The following is a 27715-nucleotide window of genomic DNA, read 5'->3' on the forward strand; positions in this document are numbered from 1 at the left end:
GAACAAATAACTGCATTTTGAGACTATTTTATTCAGAGCAGCAAAACACTGCCTCAAAAATGCCTGTTCCATAATTGTGGATTGTTATTGTGCCTCACACAATGGTGGAACACCTGAATTTAACTGATATTTTCACAAAAAAGTTATCAGATCATTCAGAAAACATAACTAAGCTTGAGTTTCGTTGGTTACAGTGTGAAGTCATTATTTTGTAAAAAAATATGTACTCCTGGAGAGAACCAAAGTTTGTTTACATCTGGGTCATTCCATCTCAACTGTGCACGAAAAAGTGCAAATTTGAAAATTACCCTCTCCGATCCTGCTCAAATTTGGCAGGGCTGTTGAAATCTTAGAGGGTCGGTCTTAGACTCAATTTTGAAGGAAATTGGACGTAGAATCCATTTCCGTGATCAAAATTTAGATTAATTTATTTTTTCTACCTGTATTGCGCAATTGAAAACTTTAAACGGCCGTATCTCAAAACACCCCAACTTATTTTTTTTATTTGACCTCACCATCGTGTTCCCCGGCCAATTTTACATAAGAATCACTTATCGACAGAAATGAATATGTTTTGTTCCAGAGATATCGAATTTTAAAGTTTTGTGTTTTCGAGATTACCTACATTAGCTTCATTCGCCGCATCTGCTAGAAGCACACAGGCGGGCTGATCAATAACTGCTACCTGGTGTTCTGGGAGATAGTTAATTTAATTTATCTTTTTATAATTTTACGCAAATATTTATTCAAATGGCTAATAGGGGAAATTCTCGTATGTTTGGCAGGTTAAGTCAAAAAGCCGTAATTGCCAATGGTAAACAAAGCCTATTTTGCATCGGTATCCGACCTACTTACGAAAAAAAAAATTTCAAAAATGCTAAAGAATGTTCATCAACTTGTCACTCAAAGCAGCCGGGGCTTTGCATTGTGCCACCAAACTTATGTAAGTCCGAGCTGACCGACTGACGGACTGCCAAACTGAATGCTTTGCTGGTAGAAAGTCGCGTTTGGGTTAAGTGTGTATTATAACTGGTGCCGCCGCCGCTGGTCGATACAGTTTCAGCGGAGAAAACAGCCGTTTGTGGAAGGGAGATTGACGCTTTTGACGTGTATATCTCTGGTTTTGCTCTGAGTTGAATGTTAACTGAGAGAATGGATTTGAAATATGCCTTTATTTCTATGATTTTAAGAAATTTATAAGCATGCCTTACTCATTACTGATAAAACAAAATCCCGAAAAATTCCCCATTTTTCTGATAAGTAAACTTTGACAATAACAATGTGATGAAATACGCTCGCATTGCTTTCACTCAATCAAGCTTCATACCAAGAAATGCTGTTTTTTGATAGCTCAAACAAACTTCCCAGCATTGATACTGATAACCCAGCCAATCAAACAACACTGCCTACTCTCACTTCATTGCGTAGGTTTACACCAACGATGACGCTTATTAGCAAATCGATTGAATCTATTACTGGCTGGTCGAAATCTGTCCACCACAACAAAGAACGCTAACCTCCACGCCAAGGACGGCGTTTCTGGCTGATTAACCCACCCCACTCCATCGACCAGTGACCTACGTCATCAAGTTCAACCGTGTGACGTCATAGGACTGACGCGAGAAATTTGCTACAATATGGTAGATCTGCCACCCACCTTGGACCGATGGTACCCGTCCGGGTTCATCGTCGGCATCAGGAAGATGTCGGTCGTGTTGAGCAGCGCTCCGATCTCCGGATCTTGGTCGTAGTTGTTGACCAGGTACTGGGCCAGATAGATGAGCAGCTCGCGCCCGATGGTCTCGTCGCCGTGCATGTTGGCCACGTACTTGAACATCGGCATCAGCAGCTGCCGGGGCCGATCGATGTTCGCCCGGATCTCGACGGCCAGCAGCGGACGTCCCTCCAGCGAAGATCCGATCGAGTGGACCTTCACCAGCGAGGGGTGGTCCTTCTGGAGGCGGGCCAAAAGATCGGCAAGTTCCTCGTTCGATTCGTACCTCGGGTTCGCCAGGAAGGACTCATTCTCGATAATCGGCCCTGTCTTCTGAAGCGTAAAGCCCCGGACCAACCCGAGCAGCGCCAGGCCAATCACCAGCGCAGCGGATAATTTGCAACCCTGTGGCGGAACCATTATGGTGTCTACGTTGCCCCCCTCTTTGCCGGAGAAAGGAACGATTTCGCGACACACACAAAACGCTCACTTCTTCACCAGAGCACACTAACAGGCCAGTTCTCCACGGGAGGGAAAACGGCACCACGCGCGGCGAAGAACAATTCCGGAACGACGGAATCTGCTCCGACGGACCGACGTTTTTTTTTTTTTTTGCTGAACGACGACTCGACGACGTGGGCTGGTTTGGATGTTTGACACTCACTTCACTTCTGGCACCAAGAGGAAAAATTATTTTGTCAGCTGCCAGTGGAAAAAGAGAGAGCGTGTGATGTGAGAGAGAAGCTTGTGACTCTCTCGCGAAGCGAACAAAACAAGAAAGTGAAGATGAAGTGGAATGTCAAAAGTGTTGATTGGAGAAGTTGTGTTTCAGTAGCGGGAAGTTAGGGCAGATCAGACGACTTTTAAATCACTGAGCAACATGTTGCGGTAGCGACGTTCAAATTACGTTCAAATTTATTTTCAGGATAGTCTCTTCAAAAACGGACTTCAACTTGCCTTAATGATAGTCAAGATAAGCACTGCTAAAGATATATTTCTGTTATCTTCTGGTGAAGCTCCACCATGCTTGAGATCAACGATCACTTCACTTTTCAAATGCCTGTTACCATAATTTCAAGATTTCCTCCGAAGCAGGTATCCAAAGCTTCTTTTTTTTAAAGGTACACTCTTTTGTTGTTTATTTCTTCTCAACAGGCACTTATTTTGCCCCAATGATGCACTTAAAACTAAATTTACGTACGTTACAAAGATCTTCAAAACACCTTGTAACGCGGATTAGTGTGATTTTTTTTTAAACAATTGAATAACAAGTTGTGATAGTGATGAATGAAGATTGCTAGATTCCACAAGTTAAAAATGTCCTTCAAATGGTGTTTTCACATATGGGCTTTAAATTGTTTTGTTGTTTGAAACCTTTTTACTTGGAAATCATGCAACTGACGAGGGTTACTTGATGATCCAAGCAAATCTTGCAGGTCTTGAAGCTTGCGATGAACTCGGAGAAAATGCGCCACAGCTCAGCCGAGCTGGCCAGGATTCATAAGAATAAAACATAATAGATCCTTAAACGGAAATAGTTTTTTCAATGATTCTTCGTATAGGCATAGTCAGTCAAATCTAGTGTCTTATCCTGACTAAAACCAATCTTCGATTCATTGATTATTTTTTTGCCAACATGTAATGTTATCACTCTTTGCATGCAATGTAGTTCCGGTCAGATCGTGCTATTTTGACACACCTTGCTGTTTACATTTTCGATTATAACTCGAAACTCCGGCAACCAAATTGAACCAAATTTCGGGACAGTCTTCTAACACTTCCATAATCAGCATGGCCTTAAAATTTTGTCGTTGATTTTTTTTTAAATTTTGTTTCGAGATTTTTTTCATTAAATACACTCACATCACTCGACACACCCCTCGCAATGAATTCCAATCACTATCTAGCATAAATTTACGCTTCTAAGTTTCGCGATAAGATAAACCCTCCAACACAGCCGACGCCTTGTGTACGAAAGTCTTTGAACGGTACATCCAAAAGGTAGTCATCGCGGAACCCACCTAGAAAGGGCTTATCACTCTTACCCTTTTGAGAGTTCCATTTCACCATGGCCGGACACGGTTCCCGTGACGGCCCGCGAACCGACCAGCCACCGTCGAAGCAGCGTCCGAGGAACTTTTTGGACGGGTTCACCAACCGTTCGGCTGCCGCAACGAAGAAGTTGTTACATTCGGGGGAAGTCTCGGGAACGGTTTGAACTCAAAGCTTATTTTGTTCTACCCTTTCAGAACACGTCAGCAGTCGTCGACGGCGTCCCGCGAGTCTAGGGTGTGTAGTTCCGTTAAAGTGTTCTTGAGAACGGTGATTCATGACCTCTACTTTCCAGTCGGTGACGGGATCGTCGGCGGGTGTCAGCGTGCTGGACCAGTACCGATATCTGCAGACGCAGCACCACGAGTTGATGGAGAAGTACAACGCACTGAAGCGCGAGCATCGAGCCCTGGAGGACCGCCATGTGCGACTGCAGACCGAGAACGGCAACCTGAAGGAAGCGTACGAGGAACTGCAGGAGAACTACAACAGCATGCTGGACTCGCAGAAGAGTTTCACCGCCGGAAAGTTGCTGGTGTATTTGAAGCTGAAGCGGCGCGAAGACAAGGAAGCGCTCGAGAAGCGAAATATCATCAAAAGTAAGTGTGGTGCCATCTGTTGAGATAGTCAGCTAAGACACCAACCACCCTTCCAGACGAGGCCTGCTTCAACACGTTCCTGGAGGACGTCCAGATGCACGAGAGCAACCCGCGGATACCGAAGATCGTCGTGGAGTGCGTGACGGTTGTGGAGTCCAGCGATAAGTTTATGAAGTCGGTGGGGCTGTATCGGGTGTCCGGGAATCATAACACGATCCAGAACCTGCGGTACGATATCAACGCAGACAGTTACAAGAAGTTGCGCCGCCAGAAGAGTCCGCACGAGGTGTGCGGGATTTTGAAGCTGTTCCTGCGAGAGCTGAAGGAGCCGCTGGTGTCGCTGTGGCAGTTGAATCGAATAATTCCGGGACCGTCGGATATGAGTAGGGAGTTGGGATGACTGAAATTGCGGGCATTTTGTTCATGAGCCATTTTTAAATTTTAGTACACAACAGGGTGCTGAAGGTGCTTGAACTGGTCAATTCATTGGACGACATACGGAGGGAAACGTTGCAGTATTTGATGAAACATATCAGAAAGTAAGTTACATTATGACTTTGATTAGAAGAGTCATTTAGAAGAGTTTTCACTAAGAATTGTGCAAATTTGTTTACTATCAGGTCACATTTTCCTTAATTGTTTTCTTTAGTTGTTTATTCAACATATTGCAGTTAGAAGATTATTTCAACACAAGTCATACTTTAAAAAAAGGGCGTCTTTGTGATGTGTCCCTGGTATGGAAAACTTCTTTTGATTTAAGCACTGGTATTTGTAACAACAAAATTCGTACATAAAAAAACTTATGTAGGAGAACTATACCCTTTTAAAGCCTATTTCTATTATCAGCCTATCAGCACTTTGATCATGAATTACAGCTTTCATAAAGTTTTTTTGACTGTTCCAAAGTTATAAATAGCTCAAATAAAAGTGAACAAGCAACTCTCCATTGTAAATACATCTGAAAATGTTGATTTAAAAACGGAAAACAGCAAAAGTGATGAGAATTGGTTAAACGGCTTAGAGTGATTAAAATGGGAATATTTCCCCTACGTGGGTATACAGATTACTGAACATAAGATGACGGACTGTTTGATCAAGCGAACACCTGTGTACTGGATCAAGCCGCCGGCGGGTATGAGAGTTATTCATTCATTTATTCATTCATTCATTCAAGTCGTACTTTTATCCATCGTGGTTGGTCCGAGTACGGATAAAATCAAATTTTGCAATGAGTTGAATGGGACCATACACAATTGTCCATACACAAAAATCTTTCTTGTATAGAGCGTGGACAATCGCCGAAATACTTTCAATTCAGACATTGGACTTCGTTGTGTGACTTTATCACGCTATGCGATGCTAAATAAACTAAAACAATGCAGCTGAGCATTTTTTGTTTGCTTCTATAACAAACGATTGATTTATCAACATCCACAATCTATAATTTTTCAATTTTAATTTTGTTTTATTGGTGAATAATCAAGATACAATAAGTTCTTTTGAGGTACATTCCAGAGTTTTGGAGTTCCTTTCAGCTGTGTGTTACATCATAATCCATTTTGGAACAATTATTGCTTGTAAATAAAGGTGACACCAAGAGTAAGGAAAATTAAGAAAAAAAAACTTCCTAAATTTATAGATGTGCTTGATCATCAGCTCCCCAAGGGCCAGGAATTGTTCCGCCTTGTTACGGCAGGTCCAAAACCGCGTCATCATCTCCCCTGCGAGAGCAAAGAACTCTGGCAAGGTAAAGATATCTTCCCCGGTAACTTCTTGCTGGGCCGCATTGCCGCTACCGGCAGCGACCACGCGGGCGAACGATCGCCCCCATCAAGGAGGGAACGCTGAGTTATCCGCTGGAACCGTACGATGACCAGCTGCCTGCAAGACGACCTTAACGGCTGTCTTCTGCACGGGGTCGAATGTGTAGAACTTAAAGTTTTTACTCTTTAATTTCTCCACAACCAGGTCGAAGTTCTTTTTGTCGAATGTGTAAACTTGCACCGACGACTTACCAATTTTCAGACAATATCCGAGGCCTTCCAGCAACTCGTCAATATCGTCCGCCAACGTGTCCAAAACAAAAACTGGAGGTGATCTACGTTCCTTTGGGGAATTGTTCTTTTTTGACGTCGACACTTTTTTCTGTGCACGTCCATCGTCGTCTTCGTCGTCGGTAGTGCTGATATCGTTGGTGTTGTTGTTGTTGTTTTCTTCGTCGTCGCTCAGCACCTGGAACTCGTTCCTGATGGGAATGTTGGCGGATGTTGATGTGCCGCTGATCGTGGCACCAGCAGTACCTGAACGGGGGGTCGCACTGGTGATCTCGGAACATATCCGGGATGTACAGTATGTCAAAAAAGTATTTACACCCCTTGGGCACTATGCACATTTTGTGATGAAACATGTAAAAAATTTAAAGTTTGACAGGAACCTAGTACTACGTTTTGTTCAGAAACTCATGCCAAACGTTTTGCTACAAAAAGCTCATGAAAAGATGATTTCTATTAAAAGTTATATAACAAATACTATTACGAAAATAAAAGGTGCAAAAAAGTTTTACACCTTTCGAAAAATTAACATAAATAATGTTATTTGTTGACAAATCACCATAAATCCTGTCTCCCAACTCCAAATAGGCATCCTTGACTGATTAAAAATAATTTGGATTGAATATAAAGTTTACTAACTACTTAGTATAAAAGTTTATATAACTCTGGAAATTCTATATAAAACTTATCTAAACTTAATTTTGCAAACTTTTAATTCAAATAAATGTCAATATATTACCATAGAATTGCTAAATAAACATTTTGGAGTGGGTATAACATCGTTTTGGGGGTATTTGTATCGACAGAAAAGATTTTTCGTTAGAATTTCGTACAAACCCGGAATTACGTCGTCGGAAAATCCGCCGGCATCTGAACCGGTCCACAATTCACAAGTCAACCTATGTGGCATCAGAAAGGGCATAAAATTTCCGATCTTTTGATACCCATACATCCAGGTTTTCTATAAAACCCACCTTTTTAAATACCTAAGCAAAAACGTTGTTATGGTTTCGTTTGAGCAACCTTCCAAAAATGTATGGAATTTCGTAATTTTTGTTCTCGTGGATCAAACTTACTTTTTGCCCAGGTATTTAAAAACGTGGGTTTTATAGAAAACCTGGATGTATGGGTATCAAAAGATCGGAAATTTTATACCCTTTTCGATTCCACATAGGTTGACTTGTGAAACGTGGACCGGTTCGGATGCCGGCGGATTTTCCGACGACGTAATTCCGGGTTGGTACGAAATTCCAACGAAAAATCTATTCTATCGATACAAATACCCCCTAAACGATGTTATACCCTCTCCAAAATGTTTATTTAGCAATTCTATGGTAATATATTGACATTTATTTGAATTGAAAGTTTGCAAAATCAAGTTTAGATAAGTTTTATATAGAATTTCCAGAGTTATATAAACTTTTATACTAAGTAGTAAGTAAACTTTATATTCATCCAAATTCTTCTTTTAATCAGTCAAGGATGCCTATTTGGAGTTGGGAGACTGGATTTATGGTGATTTGTCAACAAATAACATTATTTATGTTAATTTTTCGAAAGGTGTACAAACTTTTTTTGCACCATTTTTATTTTCGTAATAGTATTTGTTATATAACTTTTTATAGAAATCATCTTTTCATGAGCTTTTTGTAGCAAAATCTTTGGCATGAGTTTCTGAACAAAACGTAGTACTAGGTTCTTGTCAAACTTTAATTTTTTTACATGTTTCATCACAAAATGTGCATAGTGCCCAAGGGGTGTAAATACTTTTTTGACATACTGTAGATACTTTTTGTCGTTTCCATCTGCGCTCACGCTCCCCTGCGCGATGGCGGCCGACACGGCGTTGATTTGTTTACCTTTTTGCACACGGCCGGTAGACGAACTTCGCGGGTTTTTCGAGGCTGCACTCAAACTGCTTATCCTACTAACCCACACAAACATAAATCCCGTGGAGATGGATCCCAAGTAGATGCTGTGGATTCAACAGGTATATAGCGAAAAACTATGAGCTTGATGAGTCTTCAACTTCAATTATCGGACTAACATTCCTCCCTTTCGATGAACTGCAGGCTTCTCTGGAGGGTGCCGGTTTTGACTAAAAAAGTAGGGATCTTCAGAGGTTGAACAAAGAACGATGGTTGGTTCACACTGATCATTTTTGATTCATTGTTTAACTTCAGCTGATCTGTCAATAACGGAGTAGCAGCTCATTGGGAGTTTACTATGCTCATGCTCATCGATTTCTTTCCAGTTAAAAAAATGAACAAAAATTGTATTAATAATATTTGTTAATGTTTATATATTTCAAAAAATACTGTTAGAATCTATTGAACCAGGTTTCAATCTGATTCTAGTTTGAAATTTTAAACGTTGGTATCAAACTCATCAGGCATCGCCATCTTGTCAATAGGTATAGCATTTCAAATATCTTTTTCCACCAGGGTCGTCGCCGTCGAGGACAACGAGATGGACACGCTGAGCCTGGCGATGCTGATGAGTTCGTGCATCTTCAACGAGACGCTCACCGACGTGTGCCCGGAGCGCTTCGAGACGGTCAGTGCCGTGCCGCGGGAGTGCATCATCACCATGGTTGACCGCTACGACGAGATATTCGAGAAATAAAGATGGGGATTTAGCGTTTAAAGTTTGGTTGTTGTTTTGTTCAAGGTGCAGCTGCTGCTCGTGGGACGAATCGAATTGGTAACGGTCCGGCTGGTTTGAGTACGATTTCGGCTTTGAGGGCGGGCTCAAAGTTCGGTGAGGGTAGTTCCAGCGTGAAGTTCTGAAGGATCTTCGTTACTGCCGTCTTGATTTCGTATTGGGCGAACTTTTGACCTGAGGAAATAAGTTGAATTAATTTCAATTAATCCAAATGTAGCAAGAGAAAATCTCCTACCGATGCAATTCCTGCTGCCAGCACTGAACGGAATGTAAGTAAACGGGTTGCTCTTTCCAGTTTCCCTAACTGCCTCAAATCGGTCCGGATTGAACCGTTCGGCGTCCTGAAAGTAGTCTGAGTCACGGTGCATTTCGAAAATGTCCACGCCAACGATGGTGTCGACCGGGATGACGCTCCCCTCGATTTCGGTCCGCTCCGTGGCGTGGCGAGCGATCATCGGAACCGGTGGAAACATCCGAAGGGATTCCTTGATGACCAGGTCCAGGAAGCGAAGTTCGTTTAGGGTGCTATTGAGAAAGAAGTGAAATTTGGATCATTCATGTTGCAAAAGATACAGATTGAAGGGGAACTTACTGCAACGTGAGTTCCGTAGAGTCTGGGCCGACAATTTCGACAATCTCGTCGTACATTCGTTGCTGGATCTCCGGGTGTTTTGCGATGTTGTACAGAATGAAGGTCAGCGCTGATGCTGAGGTGTCGTGACCCTGAAAGTATCCGAAAATCAAGTTTCAAAGTTAATAAAAGTTTAGCTTAGGAAGGTTTTTTAAAAAGCTAAAATTGAAGATTATCTTTTTTCAATGTTATTTTATATAAATGTGTAGAATATGTGAAATTACACATGACACACTCACCGCAAATGTAAACGTATCCACCTCCTCCCTGATATCATCATCGGACAGCGGCTTCCCATCGATCGTCGCCCCCAGCAGTATATCCAACAAGGCCAGCTTCTTCTTCCTGGTCCCACAACCGCCATCATCCCGCAGGTCCTCGTCCTCGTCCACCTCCGAAACCCTGCTGGCTTCCCTTCTCCGCTCGTTGATAATGTCCAGCGTGAACCGATGCGTTTCCCGGATCAACTGGTGGAACCGCTTGTACTGCTTGGTAAACCGAAACAACACATCAATGCTGGCGAACGGGTTGAAGAAGCGCCAGTTCAGGATGGACATGATCTCGTCAACGGCGCGCGGGTAAGCCGGATCCTCCGTCTGTGAGTTGCATCGATAGCCGAGGGCCGTTTCGCACAGGACGTCCAGCGTGAACAGCTTGAGGCGGGGGAAAACGTCCACCTCGGAGCCCTGGAAGGTGGCCAACTTCCGGCAGAACACGTCACTGTGCTCGTTGAACACCCGCACGAAGCTTTCCAGTATCCGGAAGTGGAAGCCGGGCGTGAGGACCTTGCGCCGCTGGAACCACTTTTCGCCCTTGGAGACGAGCAGGCCGTGGCCGATCCATTCGGCCACCTTGTCGTAGTCGCTGGACTTGTCCGCGTACGATTGGGTGTTGAGAATTTTCTGGGGGGAAAACAACCTTGATCAATGAATTCTAATCTAAGTGCATCTTAAGTGAGGGGATTTTTTTGGAGGGGCTCAATTTACGGTACAGCACGTGCATTTTATGTGAAAGAGCAATTTCATTATGCAAGTCATGCGCCAATTGTGGTTTGAATTGTGTGGTTGAGTAAACCAGTATTCCACTTAGCGACTTAACTAGTGAGACAAATTTAGCGAGAACCAGTAACGTGAGGGTGTGACACCGCCGTAGCACGTTTTATCAATGAAACTATTGACAGTGATCAATTGACTGCTTTTATTGTGGTAATTTCATGAATCGGAAAATTTATTGTAAGATGAGATGTTATTCAGGCGAGTTTGCGGCAAGGTAAGTTGTGAACAGTTTTTTTTGAAGTTGTGAAATTCATTAAAAAATTGTTGCTTATTTTGAAACGCAATGTTATTCAACAACCTCTAATCGTAATAATTTGCTTATGATTCAGTAATTCAGTCTATTTTCATTTTTTATTTATATTGCACCAAATTCTTACTTTACGCAATAAGTTTTTCAACGATGTCTTTTTCAAATAAATAAGAGAATTTAGGTTCTTGAAGCTACACGCTTCTATGCGGATCTAGATGATTAATATGTGGCATCGATGATCTGTGACTAAATATAAGAATCAGGTGTAATTCATAGCTTGAGTTGAATAAGGCATAATTTAGCAAATTTAGGTTTGAAAAAAATAATAAATATCAGCAAAACATTTGTTTGCACAAAAAGAAAATTCAGCGGTACTGTACATTGACAATAAAAATTTCATAGTTGTTCAAAATATTTTAATACCAGTCCAAACAAGCAAAACATTAACATTAATGCAGGAAAAAGCATTAAAACCCATTTTCATTTTATTGCAAGAAGAGCGTCCAATTTCCCGTCCCGGGAAAAAAAATCCCAGGAATTCCCGGAATTTCTCGAATAAAAATATTTCCCGTTTTCGGAAAATTTATAAATTTCCCGGGAATCGGTAAATATTTCCCGAAATCCAAGTGGAAGTATACACTGAAAAATAATAATAAAAGTACCAAATTCCTGAATTCTAGGAATTTTGGGTCCTTTACTTATTAAGTAATCCAAAAAACCCGATTACTAAATAAGGAAAAGAAGCAAAATTCCTAGAATAAAGGAATTTGGTACTATTTTTTTATTTCAGTGTACATTTTCTTAACTATTTAGCACCAAAGATTTGAAAATTTGCAAATGAATTTTGAGAGAGAACACAGTAAACAAAATCATGGTAGTATTAAATCTGGGAAGGGGTCTTTTATGTCAGTCAGTTTAATTTTACCTTTAAAAATGTGTATTTTTACCACTTTTCTAGTGTAATGTCACTTTTTCAGTCTAAATTGAGGTAAAATTACATCATAAGAGAAGTTATATCAAACCTTCCAAAATTACACCTTTGAAATTTACACTAGGCTATAAAATCACTCGGAAAATGAACTTCTCAATTCGACCTCGTAAACCCACCTTAACGTACACCTATCGACTCAGAATCAAATTCTGAACAAATGTCTGTGCGTGTGTCTGGATGTGAGTCCGTGCACCCAAAAAATGCGCTTGACTATCTCCGGACTGGCTTAACTGATTTCAACCGTATTGGTCTCATTTGATCCGTCTTTGGGTCCCATAAGACCCTCGTTAATATTATGAAGTTAAGAAAAGTACTTCAAAAGTGAGGCTAAATAAACGATTTTGACTAAACTCCGGAAGATTGTAAAAAGGGTGGTTTTGGTAAGAAAACCCGTTATTTTATATATTTTTAGAAAGGTATTTGAAACACCTTTCAATTGAGCCTAAAACATTGAAGATCTGACAACCCTATCAAAACTTATGAGAACTTAAGTGTCTTTTGTACACTTTTTGGAGACCGGATCTCAGATATTTCGATGAAAATGATGTCCGGGTCCATTATGCGACCCGTCGTTAGTTAGACAATTGAAAGATCTTTCAAATGAGCCTAAAACATCTAAGATCTGATAACCCTATCAAAAGTTATAGAGTCTGATGTTAAAAGATAGGTCATGTAACATGAGTACACAAGCGACGATGTACTATATAAATGTGAGGAAGGCACCAACCACCTAAAGTTGGATTAAGTAACGTTTTTTATATGAACTTAATATGATTTTATTCAATTCAAGTTACTATTCATATTGAACTAATCAATTCGTCTGAAAATTTCATTCATTCAAGATTTATATTAGATAGCATACATTTCGGAAGCGTTCACGACTGGGAATAGATCTTGCTTATTTGTTACACAGCACTAAATACAGTATTTTGGAATGAAAATTAATTATTGTAATTTTGGTAACAATTTTTAACGAAAATTGGTGTTATAAAATTTGTAAATGAGGTAATAACCACTTCCAGGCATGATCATATTCGTGTTTTTTTCGGTTTTGTTTACCGCACTAACTTCGATTTTAAATTGGTATCATTAAATGTTTCAAAGAGGGTTTTGTAAAAAAAAAAGAAAATAGTTAAATAGTATTCGAGATATTCAATATGTTTGAATATTAATTAAGCACTGGAGCTACCAAGATGGTAAGAAGATTCAATATGAAAAACGTGTATATTCTTCATGACCTAAAACCAGTAAGGCTTGTTCTGGAAACGTTCTTTGCTAACAACAACATATTGTTTTGCATTTTTGTTATCATTTTTACTTTATGTACCATGTTATTCAAATTATCTCAAACTGGTCAGGGAGACAAATTTGAAATCAGTTTTATGAATGTGGAGCATGGATTCATTTTACTCACTGTCCAAACACTTTGATAAACAAATAACGCTTCTGAACAAAAAAATATTGATGATCACTTTTTGGTTTGGTACAATTTGAAAGACAGCATGATCAATTTGTATACTTATATATTTTATTGAAGTAGTATGATTGTTTACTAGCAATCAAGCCATTAATTTATCCACACACTCGTTTTGACCATTTCAGTTGATGTTCCGAAAATTGTTCATTTGCAACTTTCTGTAACAATCGATTTATGTGAAAAAATATATATGAATTTTACTGATTCTAAAAATGCCAGTTGATGATTTAAAATAAAAAAAAAATGCGTTCAAATGTTGCATTAGGTGATATAAATATTTGAAATTTGTTTTTTTTTTCAAAATTCTAGCTTCAAAAACTAATCTAAAATTTTGCATTTAAACGCAAGAATTCCGATAGCGCAAGTCCTTTCTCTGTTCCTCCAAAAACCCCGAAATCCGGGAGCAACGCACCCTTCAACTTACCTCGGCAATTTCGGGCTTCGCAAACATGAGTGTGTAGTCATACCCAAAGCTGATTTTGTACGCCTTGCCGTACATTTTGGAGTACTTGCGCAGCAGGTTGAATATATCTGTGTGTGAACGAGGGTGAGATGTGTGTTAATGAACGTTGTCTGTCCATTCAGGTGGTGTCAAAACAAAGAATGAAATCGAAAAAGAATACGAAACAAATTGGCAAACTTACCAACTGGACTCAGGTTCATAAACTGCAGCGAACTCCCGACGAGTGGCCAGGCCGGAGGTCCCGGAATCTTTTCAAACTGGGTCAATCGAAAGTGGAGCACGATTGTCACGGCAGCGATGGCCACAATCACCGAAAGCGCTAATATCAACATGATTTGTTTTGCTGAATGGAGACTGGCACTGGCACTGGCACTTGTTACTGGACCGAGTTCTGGAGAGATACTGAATGGAACTGGAAGAACGGGCACTGATAGAATGAGCAGAACAGTAGAATGGTTGTGTCCATTTATAGGGGACAGTCGTCAACGGTGGGATGTGCCGGAAAATATGCAGCGGTGGTTCCTCGTGTGAGTGCGAATGAGCGGAATTATTCAAAAGCAAGATGCAGTTCGAAGGCTGTGTTTGATGATTCACGGACGAGTGATGAGCAACTGCAAGAGTGAATTTCACTTATGAAATCTGTGTTTCAAATTAAATAATTTATTTAACAACAGCCGACTAATTTGACATTATTTCTTGCCTTCCTCACTTCTTCTTATGCATTTTACACTTTAAAGGATCTTTTCAGAACAATAAGCTAGTGAAGTCTTCAAGGAAGTCATCGATGATCTTTTCAACGATAGATCTGAAATTTTAGAAAGAATGGAAAATATTCCTTAAGTAACCATATCCATCAATAGAGTTGCTAGATTTTTCCTAAATTTTGCATAAGCTTCATTCTTAGAAAGGTGTACAGAACCGGATGGGGCCGGATCACTCTGGAGAGTTCCGGAGGAAATCAAACACGGCGGGCTGAGTCTACTCATTTTCTTACCTCTTCCAATTCTTTACAAAAGGGAATATGTTGAAGAAGAAGTATCTTTTAAAATGAATGTCCATTGCTAGGCCGTCTAGTTAGATGTCCTTCTTGAATATACTTTTTCCTCAACCAATTGTGCACTAGCCTGTCCCATTTTGAGGTCATGTCGAGGAATTTCAGGTGCTCTCTTCTTAAATGATAGATTATGATGTTAGTAACAATGTTTTCTTAGACAAGAAAAAATAATCGATTTACTGAAAAAAGTCACTTTTTTAAACACAAATTTTCTAAAATCGCTTGGAATCGATACAAAAATTGTTTCGATCAGGTGTCTATTATTTTCAAACGATAGGTTTTTGTCCATAGATTAAGATGCAATATCAATATTGCACCAAAATTTAAGTTTTTGGACTCTCCCAGGCGGATTTATGTAGAAAAATTCAATTTTTTCGAAACTTTTTTCAGAAATGCTCATTTAATTTAGGGTAGCTTATAGGAAATTTCATGACAAACATTTTTTCCTCTGACAGAATTTAATTTTAACACTCTTGTGCCGAGACATTTGAGCTTAACGTGAAGACTTCCATCATTGTCATGATTTTTCGTTCAAAGATATAAATTTTGCGTCGCTTTCAATATTTTGACAAAATTCCTTCAACAAGTTGTTTAGAATAGTGCCCTACACATGCTGATTCCTTTTGGGAACGATTATCCCATTCCTTGTAAAGTTATGGAAATCGTCATGATTGCCAACTAGGACTTCAATGACTGTGCCACAAAATTATATAAATTTTGAAGCACAATTGATTTAGATCAAAAATTCCTTCAGTGGCTTCAAGAAGGCAACAACTGGCACACGCTGATTCCTTTTGGAGCTGAAATTCGTTAAATTGAATTTTATACAGAATATTTTATAGTGATGATCAATTTTCCTCGAAAATGATCAACGGCTTCACCTTAAGTGAGAAAAAAAAGTGCCAATTTTCAAAATTTCTCAAAATTTAGAAGCAAGGCTTACTAATTACTCGACGTTGCAAGCATATGTATTAAAGGTCAGGGTATGCTTTCTAATAGTAATTTTGGCCGCTGAATCCGAATCTAGAATCTAATTTCGTGTAAACAGTGAGGTTTTGGAGCTGCGCCTTTTTGGAATGTTATTTGCTATTTTAGTTTAATGTTTTCTCATTTTCTGATTATCTTAAGAATATCGTATAATCGCATTGTTTATTTGATGGGCTTAGACTTAAGGATTGCTTAATAAATAGAGAAAAATAAAAATTCTAAGGTATTTTTGGTTGTAACATAGTTTTTTATGGAAAATTTTCAGAAAGGTCTTCTAGAACTAAATTTAAATGCAATTGTCAAAATAAATTAATCTAGATAGAGCCGCTTTTCTAAAAATTTCTTCGGTTTTGTTTTTTTTTATATACCCATATTTGCATAAGCCCCCGCCAAATCAAAAAAAGCGCTAATACACGCAAATATCATTCCAAAAGGACGTAGCTCCAAAACATCACTGTTAACACGAAACTAGATTTCAGATTTGGATTCAGCAGCCAAAATTACTGTAAGAAAGCATTACCTGACCTTCAAGACATACCCAAGCATGGGTTAATAACAAGGGAAATGCGTAATAATACCTTTCTCTGGTATCAATACCAAATTTTGGTATTCCTGGACCCTTTAAAATTTGTCTTAATGATTATGCAAGAGCAAAATGTGCCATCATACCAATTTAAGGTATTGTTTTGATATTGCAAAATTGCAGAATTTGTCAATGGTCGAACACCACATATTGGTATTCTTTTGGCATTACAGTGTTTTATCAAATTCCTCTGAAACTATGGGAAAATTTTGACCAATTTTGACAAAATAATTAATTTTGCTTTAAAATGATGTCTCAAAGCGAATGCTTTCATTGAAAACCGGAAATTTTGAACTTGATTTTAAACATTTTTGATATACCCCCTACAGAAATGACTTGAAATTGTGGAAAATTTTCTAAGTCAGGATGGCACATTTTGGTATTATTTTGGTATTGAAAGGTTTCATCAATTTTCTCTGAAACTATGGGATTTTTTTACCAATTTGGACAAGATAATAAATTTGGCGCTAAAATGCCTTGAAAAAAAAACCAAATATGTACTTTGAAAAACGAGTCAATCGAAAGATTATTGAATTTTGGTGAATTTCAATCCAGTTTTATTTTAATAACACTTATTTTTCAATCTTGTTATTTTTCAGAATCTTCAAGAACTTTATGCACAGGCCGTTCATCAATGACAAATGCATTCGGTGTGGTGAAGAATATCACTAAGAACAACATGGAATCATCAGAGAAGTAGATTTTTCTGTTGCATATGGATCATTTCCGTTTTTTCACTAACTGCAACTGCTGCACTAAAAATGGTATGAAAATACCAAATTTTGGTATTACTTGTGCAAATATCAGCGACCAAAATGTGATCTTGGTTGCCCAGTAATAGATGGTAAAATACCATCAAATCATACCAAAATCATGTATGTGGAAGACCACAGGAATACCAAAATATGATTTTCCAAGGGCGCGGGAATACCTAAAATTAAAACCATGGCAATACCATGTTTTGGTATTCAAGCAATGTTCAAAAATCCAGAAGACCTCAACTTGGTATTGAAATGGTTCTATTTTGAGGTATTATCCCTTGGAATAACATGGTTTGGTATTGTTGTGCCCTTCCACATACAAGACTTTGGTATGATTTCATGGTATTTTACCATCTATTACTGGGCAACCAAGGGCACATTTTGGTCGCTGTTATTTGCTCAAGTAATACCAAAATTTGGTATTCCCGTGTTATTTACCCCTGCTCGGGTATGCTTGCAACGTCGTGTAATTAGTAGGCCTTGCTTCTGAATTCTGAGAAATTTTGAAAATTGGCACTTTTTTTCTCACTAAATCTCACAAGAGAGCACCTGAAATTCCTCGACATGACCCCAAAATGGGACAGGCTATCCCGGGCAGACGGTAATAACAAAATTAATAATATTTCAATAACAAATCCTGTTAAAATAACAAAAAGTGTTATTATTTTAACCTGAAGTTCAACTTCAAGAAGAAAAAATAATAACAGTTTCTGATAAAATAACAATATTTGGTATTGAAGTGATATTATATTGAAAATGTTTAATAACACGCCAATAAGAGGAAATGTTATACATTTCAAAAACTCTCCTTATAACAAAATTTGTTATTCGTTCGGTATACTGACTTAGAAATAAAATTACCACAAATCGCACAAATGGAAAAGTTTCTAAGTGTCCATAACACAATCTGTTATTATTTTTTCTTTTGTTAAATATGTTTAGAACTTGGGATAATTTTGTCTAATTTCGTCGGGGTCAATATTTTGGCCATGAAATGGGATCCTTAAGCTAAAATTATTCTAAAAAGTTGAAATTTTGAAAGTTGATTTTTTTAATTATTTGATATACCCCCTAAGGGATTTTACTAAAATTGGCTACAACTATGAAATAATTTTGACCAATTTCATCGGGGTCATTATTTCACCATGAAATGGGGTTTCAAGCTAAAATTAATCCGATAAATTAACTTTTGAGAGTTCTTTTTTTATTTTGTTATATTCCCTAACGGAATTGATTTATTTATTGAGAATTTTTGAAGTGTGAATAACAAAAACTGTTATTATTTTCACAGAGCCAGGAAGTCGGAGCTGACGTTGAAATTCGAGCTGGAGTGTGACCTCGGAGACTGCATCGGATTCATCTAATTTTCAGCAACTTTTACTTGGAGTCGGAATCTGTGAAGTCGGGTATTTTGGAGAGCTAAAGTCGTCGTTGACGTCATATCCTGCATCCAGTGTCGGAGTTGTCTTCAAAGTATGGATTCAAAGTCGCTTGGAGGTACCCGACTCTGCAGCCCTGACTAGTACAGAGGAGTTATGGCAACTGCAGGTTTATTTGCAAATTACAAATAAACCAAAACAATAACTTTTTTTGTTATGGAGACATACCAGTTCAATAACATTTTTTGTTATTATGCTGCTCCACCTCTCCGCACAAAATAACCAATCTTGTTATTCCTTCATGATTCCTTCTGTGTTATTGGTTTGTTATTGCAATAACAACATAATAACAGTTTAAGTTATTCTTCGAACAAATCTTTGTTATTGATTTTTGTTATTTTAACAACTAATCCGATCATCCCAATAACATATTTCGATCTTCTCACAATATCAAAAACTGACCTTCCCAAGTTATTTCCGTCTGCTCGGGCGGCAGCCAAGTTTAAACACTATTTCAGTGAAATTGAAGTTCTAGAAGATGCGTTGGAACATCCTCTATCACCTGCTGCTAATATCTCGTTTTTGTCAAAAGTGGATATTAGCCGTTTTTTCAATGGTGGGCAGTGCCGAAATAAACAAAAAGATAAATTGAAAACATAAAGAACATCATGATCGGAGATGGCCGTAAAACTTTCCAATTTTATTGCATCCACACAGAAAAAAAAGAACAGTTATCGAAATCGTGAATTGTGATCATGAATTTAAGAACCTCGAAGGAAATTATTCATGATTGTGCATTAACACTAGTATCGTGAATATATTACACTCAAACCCCGATGGTTTGAAACCAACTGTTGTCAAACGAACGGGATGTCTTTTTAGTTTGATACCCCTTATAAACAGAGTTCACGCACACTACCAAACGTTTGTTTTGATAGTTTGATTTTGTCAAACCAACGGGGTACAAACTAAAAAGTGTCAAACGAAAAAGTGACCAACCACCGGGGGTTGAATGTACTTGGTGGGTTTCAAATCTATAAACACAATTCACGATTTCGGGAATTATTTTTTAAATTTAGTAAACATGATATCAAAACCCGGGCCGGGGCTCGTAGTGTAGGGGTAAGCGTGGTTGTCTCACACCCAGTCAGCCTGGGTTCGATCCCAGGAGGTCCCGGTGGCATTTTTTGAGATGAGATTTGTCTGATCACGCCTTCCGTCGGATGGGGATGTAAATATTGGCCCCGGTCTAACCTAAAGGTCGTTTGATCAGTCGAGGTGTAGGAGTCGTCTCCCAGGGTCCTGTTTCAGTGAAGTCGCTAGTTTCGAGTTGGAATCTCGCCATCGAGAACGCCAAGGCAATGCTGTCGAGCGAATAATTTGATTTGATTTTTGAGTTGATATCAAAACAACTAAACGGTTTATTTTTATTAATAATTATTTGATCTCGCCAAAAACTTGATCGGCATTCCATCGGAAGGTTTCAAAATAAGTTCATCCTTCAGCCTTGGTACAAAATCGGGATCCTCAAGTTCCAGCTCGCAGCGCAGAACCACGTGGCTGACGGCGGTTTTCATCTCGTTCATGGCGAACTTTTGCCCTGCAAGATTGACCAATTTTTACAATCTATCAAAAACTCACAAATCTAACCGCTTACCAATGCAGTTCCGGCTTCCGGCGCTGAACGGAATGTACACGTACGGGTTCTTGCGCTCGATCTGCTCCGCCTCCGGTGCGAACCGTTCCGGCTTGAAGCGGGTCGGCTCGGGGAAGTACGCCGGATTGTGGTGCATGAAGTAGATGCCCAGCGAGATGGTGGTCCCGGCGGGGTACGTTACGCCGGCCAGTTCCGTGTCGGCGTCGACGGTCCGCGACACGAACGGAACGGACGGGTACAGCCGAAGTGCCTCCTTGATGACCTGGTCCATGAACTTGAGGTTATTGAGGGTACTGGAGGGAAGGGAGAACAGGTTAAAACTTCCCCTATTTACGGTTTATTAGTTGCTTACCTTTGAGTGAAGGTTGGATGTCTGCTATCTCCAAAGACTTCCTTGACTTCTTTGTACAATTTTCGCTGGACGTCCGGATGCTTTGCGAGCAGGTACATTATGAACGTAAGCGCACTTGAGGTGGTGTCATGACCCTAAAAAAGCTGAGTCTTAGTCACCAATCAGAAAAAAAAAACAACCTTTACTCACCGCAAACATAAAACTGTTGACCTGGTCCTTGATTTCCTCGTCCGTCAGCTTCCGTCCATCGATCTCCATCCGGAGCAGTTTGTCCAGCAGGGCTGACCTGCGCTTACCACTTTCTTCAAAATCTCGCTCCGTTTCCTGATTTTCGGTGGATTCCATCTCGCTTCTCCGGCGTCGAATAACCGTCATCGTGAAGTCATTGCTCACCTTTATCATTTGCCGGTACGGCCGGTAGTGCCGGGAAAAGCGAAAGGCCACGTCCGATTGTCCCAGAATGTTGTACATGCGCCAGAACGTGATCTGCGTTAGGCTTGATGGGGGAGTAATAAAAAATAGTCATTAAATGGGGGTTGATTTGCATAGCTGTAGCTGTAAAACGCATCGGGGGTAAGGAGAATTATTGATAGAACAGGAAATGAAAAAAACACTATTTACGATTAAAGTAAGGAAAGTTTGACAAAATCAAATGTATTATCATAGTGTTTTACTTATAGATATTCAGATCCGTTATTTAACGATCAATCGCTATACCTTGATATTTTTTAAATATTACTTTTTTTATTTTTAAATAAAAATTGATGCCACAAACTTACTTTGAAAATGCAGCTCGATTCATGATTAAAATTTGGTTTAGAGTGGTTAAAAATAGTTATCTTATTATTGGAACAATCATTCTCTAATGAAAATAGCAATTTAATGTACTTAGTCTCAATATTTTGATAAAAAGTTTCTGTATTGAAAACCAGTTATTTATTAATGAAAATAACTTAACGATCTAACTAACGAAAGACAGTTCAATATTGTAAATTTTCGATAGAACTGTGACAGATAACAGATTTCTATTCAAAACAGTTGTATTTTTTCTTATCAACTAAAAGCTTTAAACCCTTTTTTTGTAAGGTAGAGTGCACTTGAGCTATGTGCAGCACATCTAAATATGTTTAGATAAGCAGATATTATCAGTATCATTTTGGATGAGATAAGGTCAATGTAATTTTCTTTGATTTCAGATATTTTTCAGATTCTTATCAATTAAACTTAATTCTGTTGAGGGTTGTGAAGGGGACATCTTTAGAAAACATAGTTTAAAAATCACTTTACTGGATTAAATCTTGTCTTTTGGCAGCTGTTTACGACAGCTGCCAAAAGACAAGATTTAATCCAGTAAAGTGATTTTTAAACCATGTTTCCGACACTAAACTCCCGTCTATCCAGCATGCAAATAGGTTTTTGTCGAGCAAGCTACACTTGCGGATGACTTGTTTTTAGTCGTTCTTTGTATTGAAGCATCATTTTAGATTCATTTGACCTAATGTCCTAAGAGGTGAGATTAGGTCAATTTTTAAACGATTGACTTTTAAGGAAGGTTTTATCACTTTGCAATATTGCATTTTTTTTTTGAAAATGTTGGTAAAAATCAGAAATCGTGAGGCTTAAAACATCAAAATCAAAAAAAAAAATCGCCACCAAAAGATTTTTTTTCCTAAAACACCAAATATTCAGAACTTAGATTTTTCGATGACTTAGGATTGCCAAACAACTTTTCTGTTATATAATGCATTTTACAGATATTTTTTGAGTGAAATATTGAACCTTCCTCTGTTCAATTTGTTATCTCATGTACCAGTAAACTCTTACACCGTTTGGATTAGTCAGCTGTTGAAAGGTACCCCATATCTCAGTTTAGGTTGTTGCACTGGTTGTTGCACTGCACTGATGTTTCTGCCAAAACATTCCAATAAATGAAAATAAATCAGTTCTTGGAAATGATGTAACTGATAAAATGATGTAAATAATTTAAAAATTACAAAACTTCGAATATCAAAACGTATATAAAACGCCTAAGGTGGGAAAGTCATCAATGAGACAGTTTTGGTTTTTACCTTTGGTGGATTTTTGTATTTTTTTTCATCAGCATGTTTTAATGAGCTTTTCGTTGCTTTTCTTTCTTTTAATGTGTAATAACATTGATCAAAATATGAGATCGATCTGACGTCTACAGCCAGAGTTACTCAACTGTCTCATTGTAAACGCACTTGGCAGGAACAATGAGACAGCTGGGGAACAATGAGACACTCTACGAAAATTAATACTTTTCTAGTGAAACATCATGTTTTTGTATTGTTCCATTGCAGGTGACTTGTCTTGAACATTTTAGATCAATTTTGCCAACTTGAAAGTATTATCAACAAAAGTTATGCTAAAGAGTATTTAAATTTTGTAGAATTAAAACCAAATTTTTTAAAATGTATACCAAAGAACTTTATATCTGGAGTTTTTTTTGAAAAGGACCAATAAACCAAATTTTCAATTTTTGATTTTTGGGTGTTTTTTAATACCCCTGACTCAAGGCGGTTCTAAAAACACCCAAAAAGCAAAAACTGGAAAATTGGTTTATTGGACCTTTTCAAAAAAAACTCCAGATATTTATGATTAAATAGAGTCAAAACAAAAAAAAATATGCCAAAAATAATTTGAAAGATTTCCATAAATTTTGAAAAGTTTAATAAAGAAAAATCAAAGTGTCTCGTTGTTACTCATGGACTGAAAGAAATGGGGAACAATGAGACAGTCCTGGATTCTGGGTATATCCATAATTTTGGTAAAACCTAATGAAAGGACATTTTAGCCCAACTTATTCCCGATGGAATGTCGAAAGAAATCCAAAGACATGGTAGTTTTGTTGTTTATGGCAGCCTACGAGCGAAAAAGTAATTTTTGCCTATAATTTACTTTTACACCTCAGAATCAAACATGTATGAATAACTTTTCAAGAGAGCGTCTACCGTCAAAGCCACGTTTATGGCAGCCGTGTATCCAGTAGACGCACCTTTCCTCCAAATATGAGCTTGATTGGTTTATCATTGTTCCCCGTGTCTCAATGATGACTACCCTTATATATTATAGCAGTTATGCTCCTACCAAAAATTCTAAATTTACAAAAAGACTTAAGGGTGCACAGCAACCAAGGAAGTTGTTGTCTTCTTATTCCAAAATTGTCAAACTTACGGACTCAATCCTGCTAGAATCTGATTGTAAAAATAGTCAAACTTTGTTGAAAATAACTACAAAGACGCTAATTTAGGGGATGAATAAAAAATTATATCGATGGTTCCCGTAGTATTGAAGATACCAAAATGTCTGTAACAGAAATCTGAGTGCAATAGCTATGGTTGATGTGTACCGTTCAAGTGCTCAATTTAATTAAAAATACAAAAATAAACGTTTTTTAAATGGCTTACAATTAATTGAATAGTTTTTTGCAATGAAAATTTGAATTTGCATCAATAACTTGACAAAAACTTGAAAAACAACATCGATAACACTACTCGACAAAACAAAACTTGTGTCAAGGGATTCACGATATCTCATCGGTTCCTCAGAGAAAAGGCATCCCCGAATCCGATGCAATCGACAGAATTTTATTTTATGTCCACGCGGACTGACGAGAAGTTGGTAAATTTTTTAACATAAAAAAATCGAACAATTTCAAAAAAACATGCGTCTCCTCCCGACTATATGAGCCATCTACAAAAATATGGAAGCGCCTGGTGCATAGCCATTTCCTTTCAGCACAACGGAAACAACCAATACAAATGTATGAAAAAGTTGTCAAGTTCGGGGGGTCCACAGCTAGCATTTTTTGTACGATTATAAAAATAAATATTAAAAGTTTAAAATTAAAATATTTGAAAAGCATTTTTTTTAAATTTATTTGTTTACTAAAATTTTATGTTTCTCAAAGGTCTATGGGTACTTCGGGATGTCCATGGTCATCCAAGGACTCCCTGGAGTTAAGATGTACGAGTCTACCGCCGTAACAAGCAAGAGGTCGTCGGATTTTGACCCCGGATCATGTGCGTATAGCATCAGTGCATATGGTAGACTACTATATGAATGTAATGGGATGTCCATGGTCATCCAAGGACTCCCTGGAGTTAAGATCTACGAGTCTACCACCGTAACAAGCAAGAGGTCGTCGGATTTTGACCCCGGATCATGTGCGTATAGCATCAGAGCATATGGTAGACTACTATATGAATGTGTAGGGATGTCCATGGTCTTTCAAGGACTCCCTGGAGTTGAGATCTTCGAGTCTACCGCCGTAACAAGCAAGGGGTTGTCCCTGGAGTTAAGATCTACGAGTCTACCACCGTAACAAGCAAGAGGTCGTCGGATTTTAACCCCGGATCATGTGAGTATAGCATCAGTGGATATGGTAGACTACTATATGAATGTGTTGGGATGGTCATGGTCATCCACGGACTCCCTGGAGTTAAGATCTACAATCGATGTAAAGTTATCGAAATATTTAAGTTTGAACGATGAACAAAAGTCCTTGCTTACCACTTTAGCCAAACGGCGACCTCTTTTTTGTTACGGCGGTAGACTCGTAGATCTTAACTCCAGGGAGTCCTTGAATGACCATGGACATCCCATTACATTCATATTGTAGTCTACCATATCCACTGATGCTATACTCACATGATCCGGGGTCAAAATCAGACGACCTCTTGCTTGTTACGGCGGTAGACTCGAAGATCTCAACTCCAGGGAGTCCTTGGAAGACCATGGACATCCCTACACATTCATATAGTAGTCTATCATATGCACTGATGCTATACGCACATGATCCGGGGTCAAAATCCGACGACCCTCTTGCTTGTTACGGCGGTAGACTCGTAGATCTTAACTCCAGGGAGTCCTTGGATGACCATGTACATCCCATTACATTCATATAGTAGTCTACCATATCCACTGATGCTATACGCACATGATCCGGGGTCAAAATCCGACGACCTCTTGCTTGTTACGGCGGTAGACTCGTAGATCTTAACTCCAGGGAGTCCTTGGATGACCATGGACATCCCGAAGTACCCATAGACCTTTGAGAAACATAAAATTTTAGTAAACAAATAAATTTAAAATAATGTTTTTCAAATATTTTAATTTTAAACTTTTAATATTTATTTTTATAATCGTACAAAAAATTCTAGCTGTGGACCCCCCGAATTTGACAACTTTTTCATACATTTGTATTGGTTGTTTCCGTTGTGCTCAATGGAAATGGCTATGCACCAGGCGCTTCCATATTTTTGTAGATGGCTCATATAGTTGGGAGGAGACGCATGTTTTTTTTTAAATTGTTCGATTTTTTTATGTTAAAAAATTTACCAACTTCTCGTCAGTCCGCGTGGACATAAAATAAAATTCTGTCGATTGCATCGGATTCGGGGATGCCTTTTCTCTGAGGAACCGATGAGATATCGTGAATCCCTTGACACAAGTTTTGTTTTGTCGAGTAGTGTAATTTACAAACATGGCTAATCGAACATTTACAATCGATTTTCCTCAACAAAGGGCATATTTGCTTACAATTGATGGATTTATGCAATTCAGAATTGATTACTGATCGAAATCGAACAATCCATTGGATATCATATTTGGTTTAAAATAAACATGCACGCAATCGAATTGAATTTTTGATTGCAGTCAAAGCTGCATAAAATTTCACGCTTCAAAAACGATTTTAACGTAGTCAAAACTCACCCCGCGACAGCCCTGACATAGTCGGAGTCATTTTCCTGCGCACGACACCGCACTCCCATGGCCGTTTCAAGGATCACGTCCAGCGTGTAGAGTTTAAAGACGGGGAAAACGTCCACGGCCCGACCTCCACAGCTGAGAAGCTTCTCCACCAGAATTTCCGACTGCTCCTGGTAGATGGGCATAAAGTTCTCCAGCACCCTGAAGTGGAACGCCTCCGTCAGGGCCTTGCGATGTTTGAACCAGTTCGGGCCGTGATCCAGCAGGATTCCAATTCCGAGCCACTCGTGCATGTACTCGTAGTCTTTGGCCTTCCGGTTGAACGTGGCGTTGGTGACGATTTGCTGAAGGGTAAAATCCGGAGGTTTGAGTCTTTGCTAATACATGTTTTTTTTATGCGTAACTTACCTCTGCAAGTTCCGGTGAAGTATGCATGATCCAGTGGGTATTGCACACGTCGATCTTGATCCGTGGTTCGTACTGGCTCGTCCACAAAACCAATTTGTCGTGAAGTTCTGAGAAGAAAGTGGAAACTAAACACCATCCTTCCAGAAAAGAAGAATCCCTTACCCGTGGTATCGCATCGCAGCAGCTCGATCGAGTTGCCCAAAAGTGGAACACCTGGTGGGCCCGGAATCGACTTCAGGGCACGTACGAACCGTTGTCTGAAGCGCGCGAACCTGAGTAGCGAAAGGGCGCATAGCGCCAGCAGAAGCACACCTATCATCGCGGAGTGTTGTTTAGTAACTGACAGAGCTTGGCTACAACTGAGCTCCGGTGCGGTAGTGCGAAGAACTAGTCGAGCGCATCACCTATACGAGAAAAACCTGTTGCCGAAGTGCAGTGGAAATTGCGCGTTGCGGGACTGGTGAGCCAGGGGTTGCGAAGCTGTGCGATGGGCTCATAATCGTTTCATTGAATTATTGTATAAATGTCAAATACGGACTTATTTAAATGCTTATTTTTTTCAATAACTTTGCAATTGGCTGTCTTAAACCCATCTCATATTTATATAGTATTTGTTACAAGATTAGACTGGATCCAGACATCATTTTCATTATCAAATCACTTAGACGCTCATATTTTTTGATAGATTTCCCAAATCATTATGAAATCTTCTTGATTTCGACAAACTAACTTTTTAAACTGAATAATAAGACCTCAAGATCCATCTTGACTTATTATGCAATTCGTTATTCATGTGATTCTATGGCCTTTCTTCAGTAAGAGAGGCAAAAAATTCCAATTAGCCAAAAAGATTT

At 38.9% G+C, this 27715-nt stretch overlaps 3 protein-coding genes across 4 annotated transcripts in view; 1 reads left to right on the forward strand and 2 right to left on the reverse strand.

Moving 5' to 3' along the window:
- Positions 1 to 2428, reverse strand: part of LOC6042275 (carboxypeptidase D) — a 75515-nt gene extending 73087 nt beyond the window's left edge. Inside the window, exon 1 of the mRNA XM_038258817.1 lies at positions 1658 to 2428. Within this exon, the coding sequence (XP_038114745.1) occupies positions 1658 to 2134 (477 nt within the window). The 5' untranslated portion in view covers positions 2135 to 2428. The remainder of the gene's footprint in view (positions 1 to 1657) is intronic.
- The window catches only part of LOC6042278 (WW domain-containing protein tag-325), a 21899-nt gene extending 12836 nt beyond the window's left edge, over positions 1 to 9063 (forward strand). Inside the window, exons 1-6 of one of the 2 annotated variants that reach the window (XM_038258819.1) lie at positions 3655 to 3895; positions 3964 to 4003; positions 4062 to 4365; positions 4422 to 4748; positions 4811 to 4904; positions 8861 to 9063. In XM_038258819.1, the coding sequence (XP_038114747.1) occupies positions 3783 to 3895; positions 3964 to 4003; positions 4062 to 4365; positions 4422 to 4748; positions 4811 to 4904; positions 8861 to 9041 (1059 nt within the window). In that variant the 5' untranslated portion in view covers positions 3655 to 3782 and the 3' untranslated portion in view covers positions 9042 to 9063. Of the gene's footprint in view, positions 1 to 3654; positions 3896 to 3963; positions 4004 to 4061; positions 4366 to 4421; positions 4749 to 4810; positions 4905 to 8860 lie in introns of those variants that run through there. The other variant, XM_038258820.1, reaches the window with a different exon arrangement.
- Positions 9049 to 27244, reverse strand: LOC6042279. The gene is made up of 13 exons (XM_038260813.1): positions 27024 to 27244; positions 26862 to 26968; positions 26457 to 26797; positions 20910 to 21216; positions 20721 to 20854; positions 20369 to 20661; positions 20145 to 20311; positions 14129 to 14414; positions 13909 to 14015; positions 9951 to 10613; positions 9673 to 9803; positions 9316 to 9605; positions 9049 to 9254 (listed from the first exon to the last, which is right to left on the reverse strand). Exons 1-13 carry the CDS (start codon positions 27178 to 27180, stop codon positions 9082 to 9084), a joined length of 3156 nt encoding a protein of 1051 aa, XP_038116741.1. The 5' UTR covers positions 27181 to 27244; the 3' UTR covers positions 9049 to 9081.
- Positions 27245 to 27715: the final 471 nt, after the last annotated feature.

This window comes from Culex quinquefasciatus, chromosome 3 (genome assembly GCF_015732765.1).
Source record: "Culex quinquefasciatus strain JHB chromosome 3, VPISU_Cqui_1.0_pri_paternal, whole genome shotgun sequence".
In the NCBI taxonomy this organism is placed as follows: Eukaryota; Metazoa; Arthropoda; class Insecta; order Diptera; family Culicidae; genus Culex; species Culex quinquefasciatus.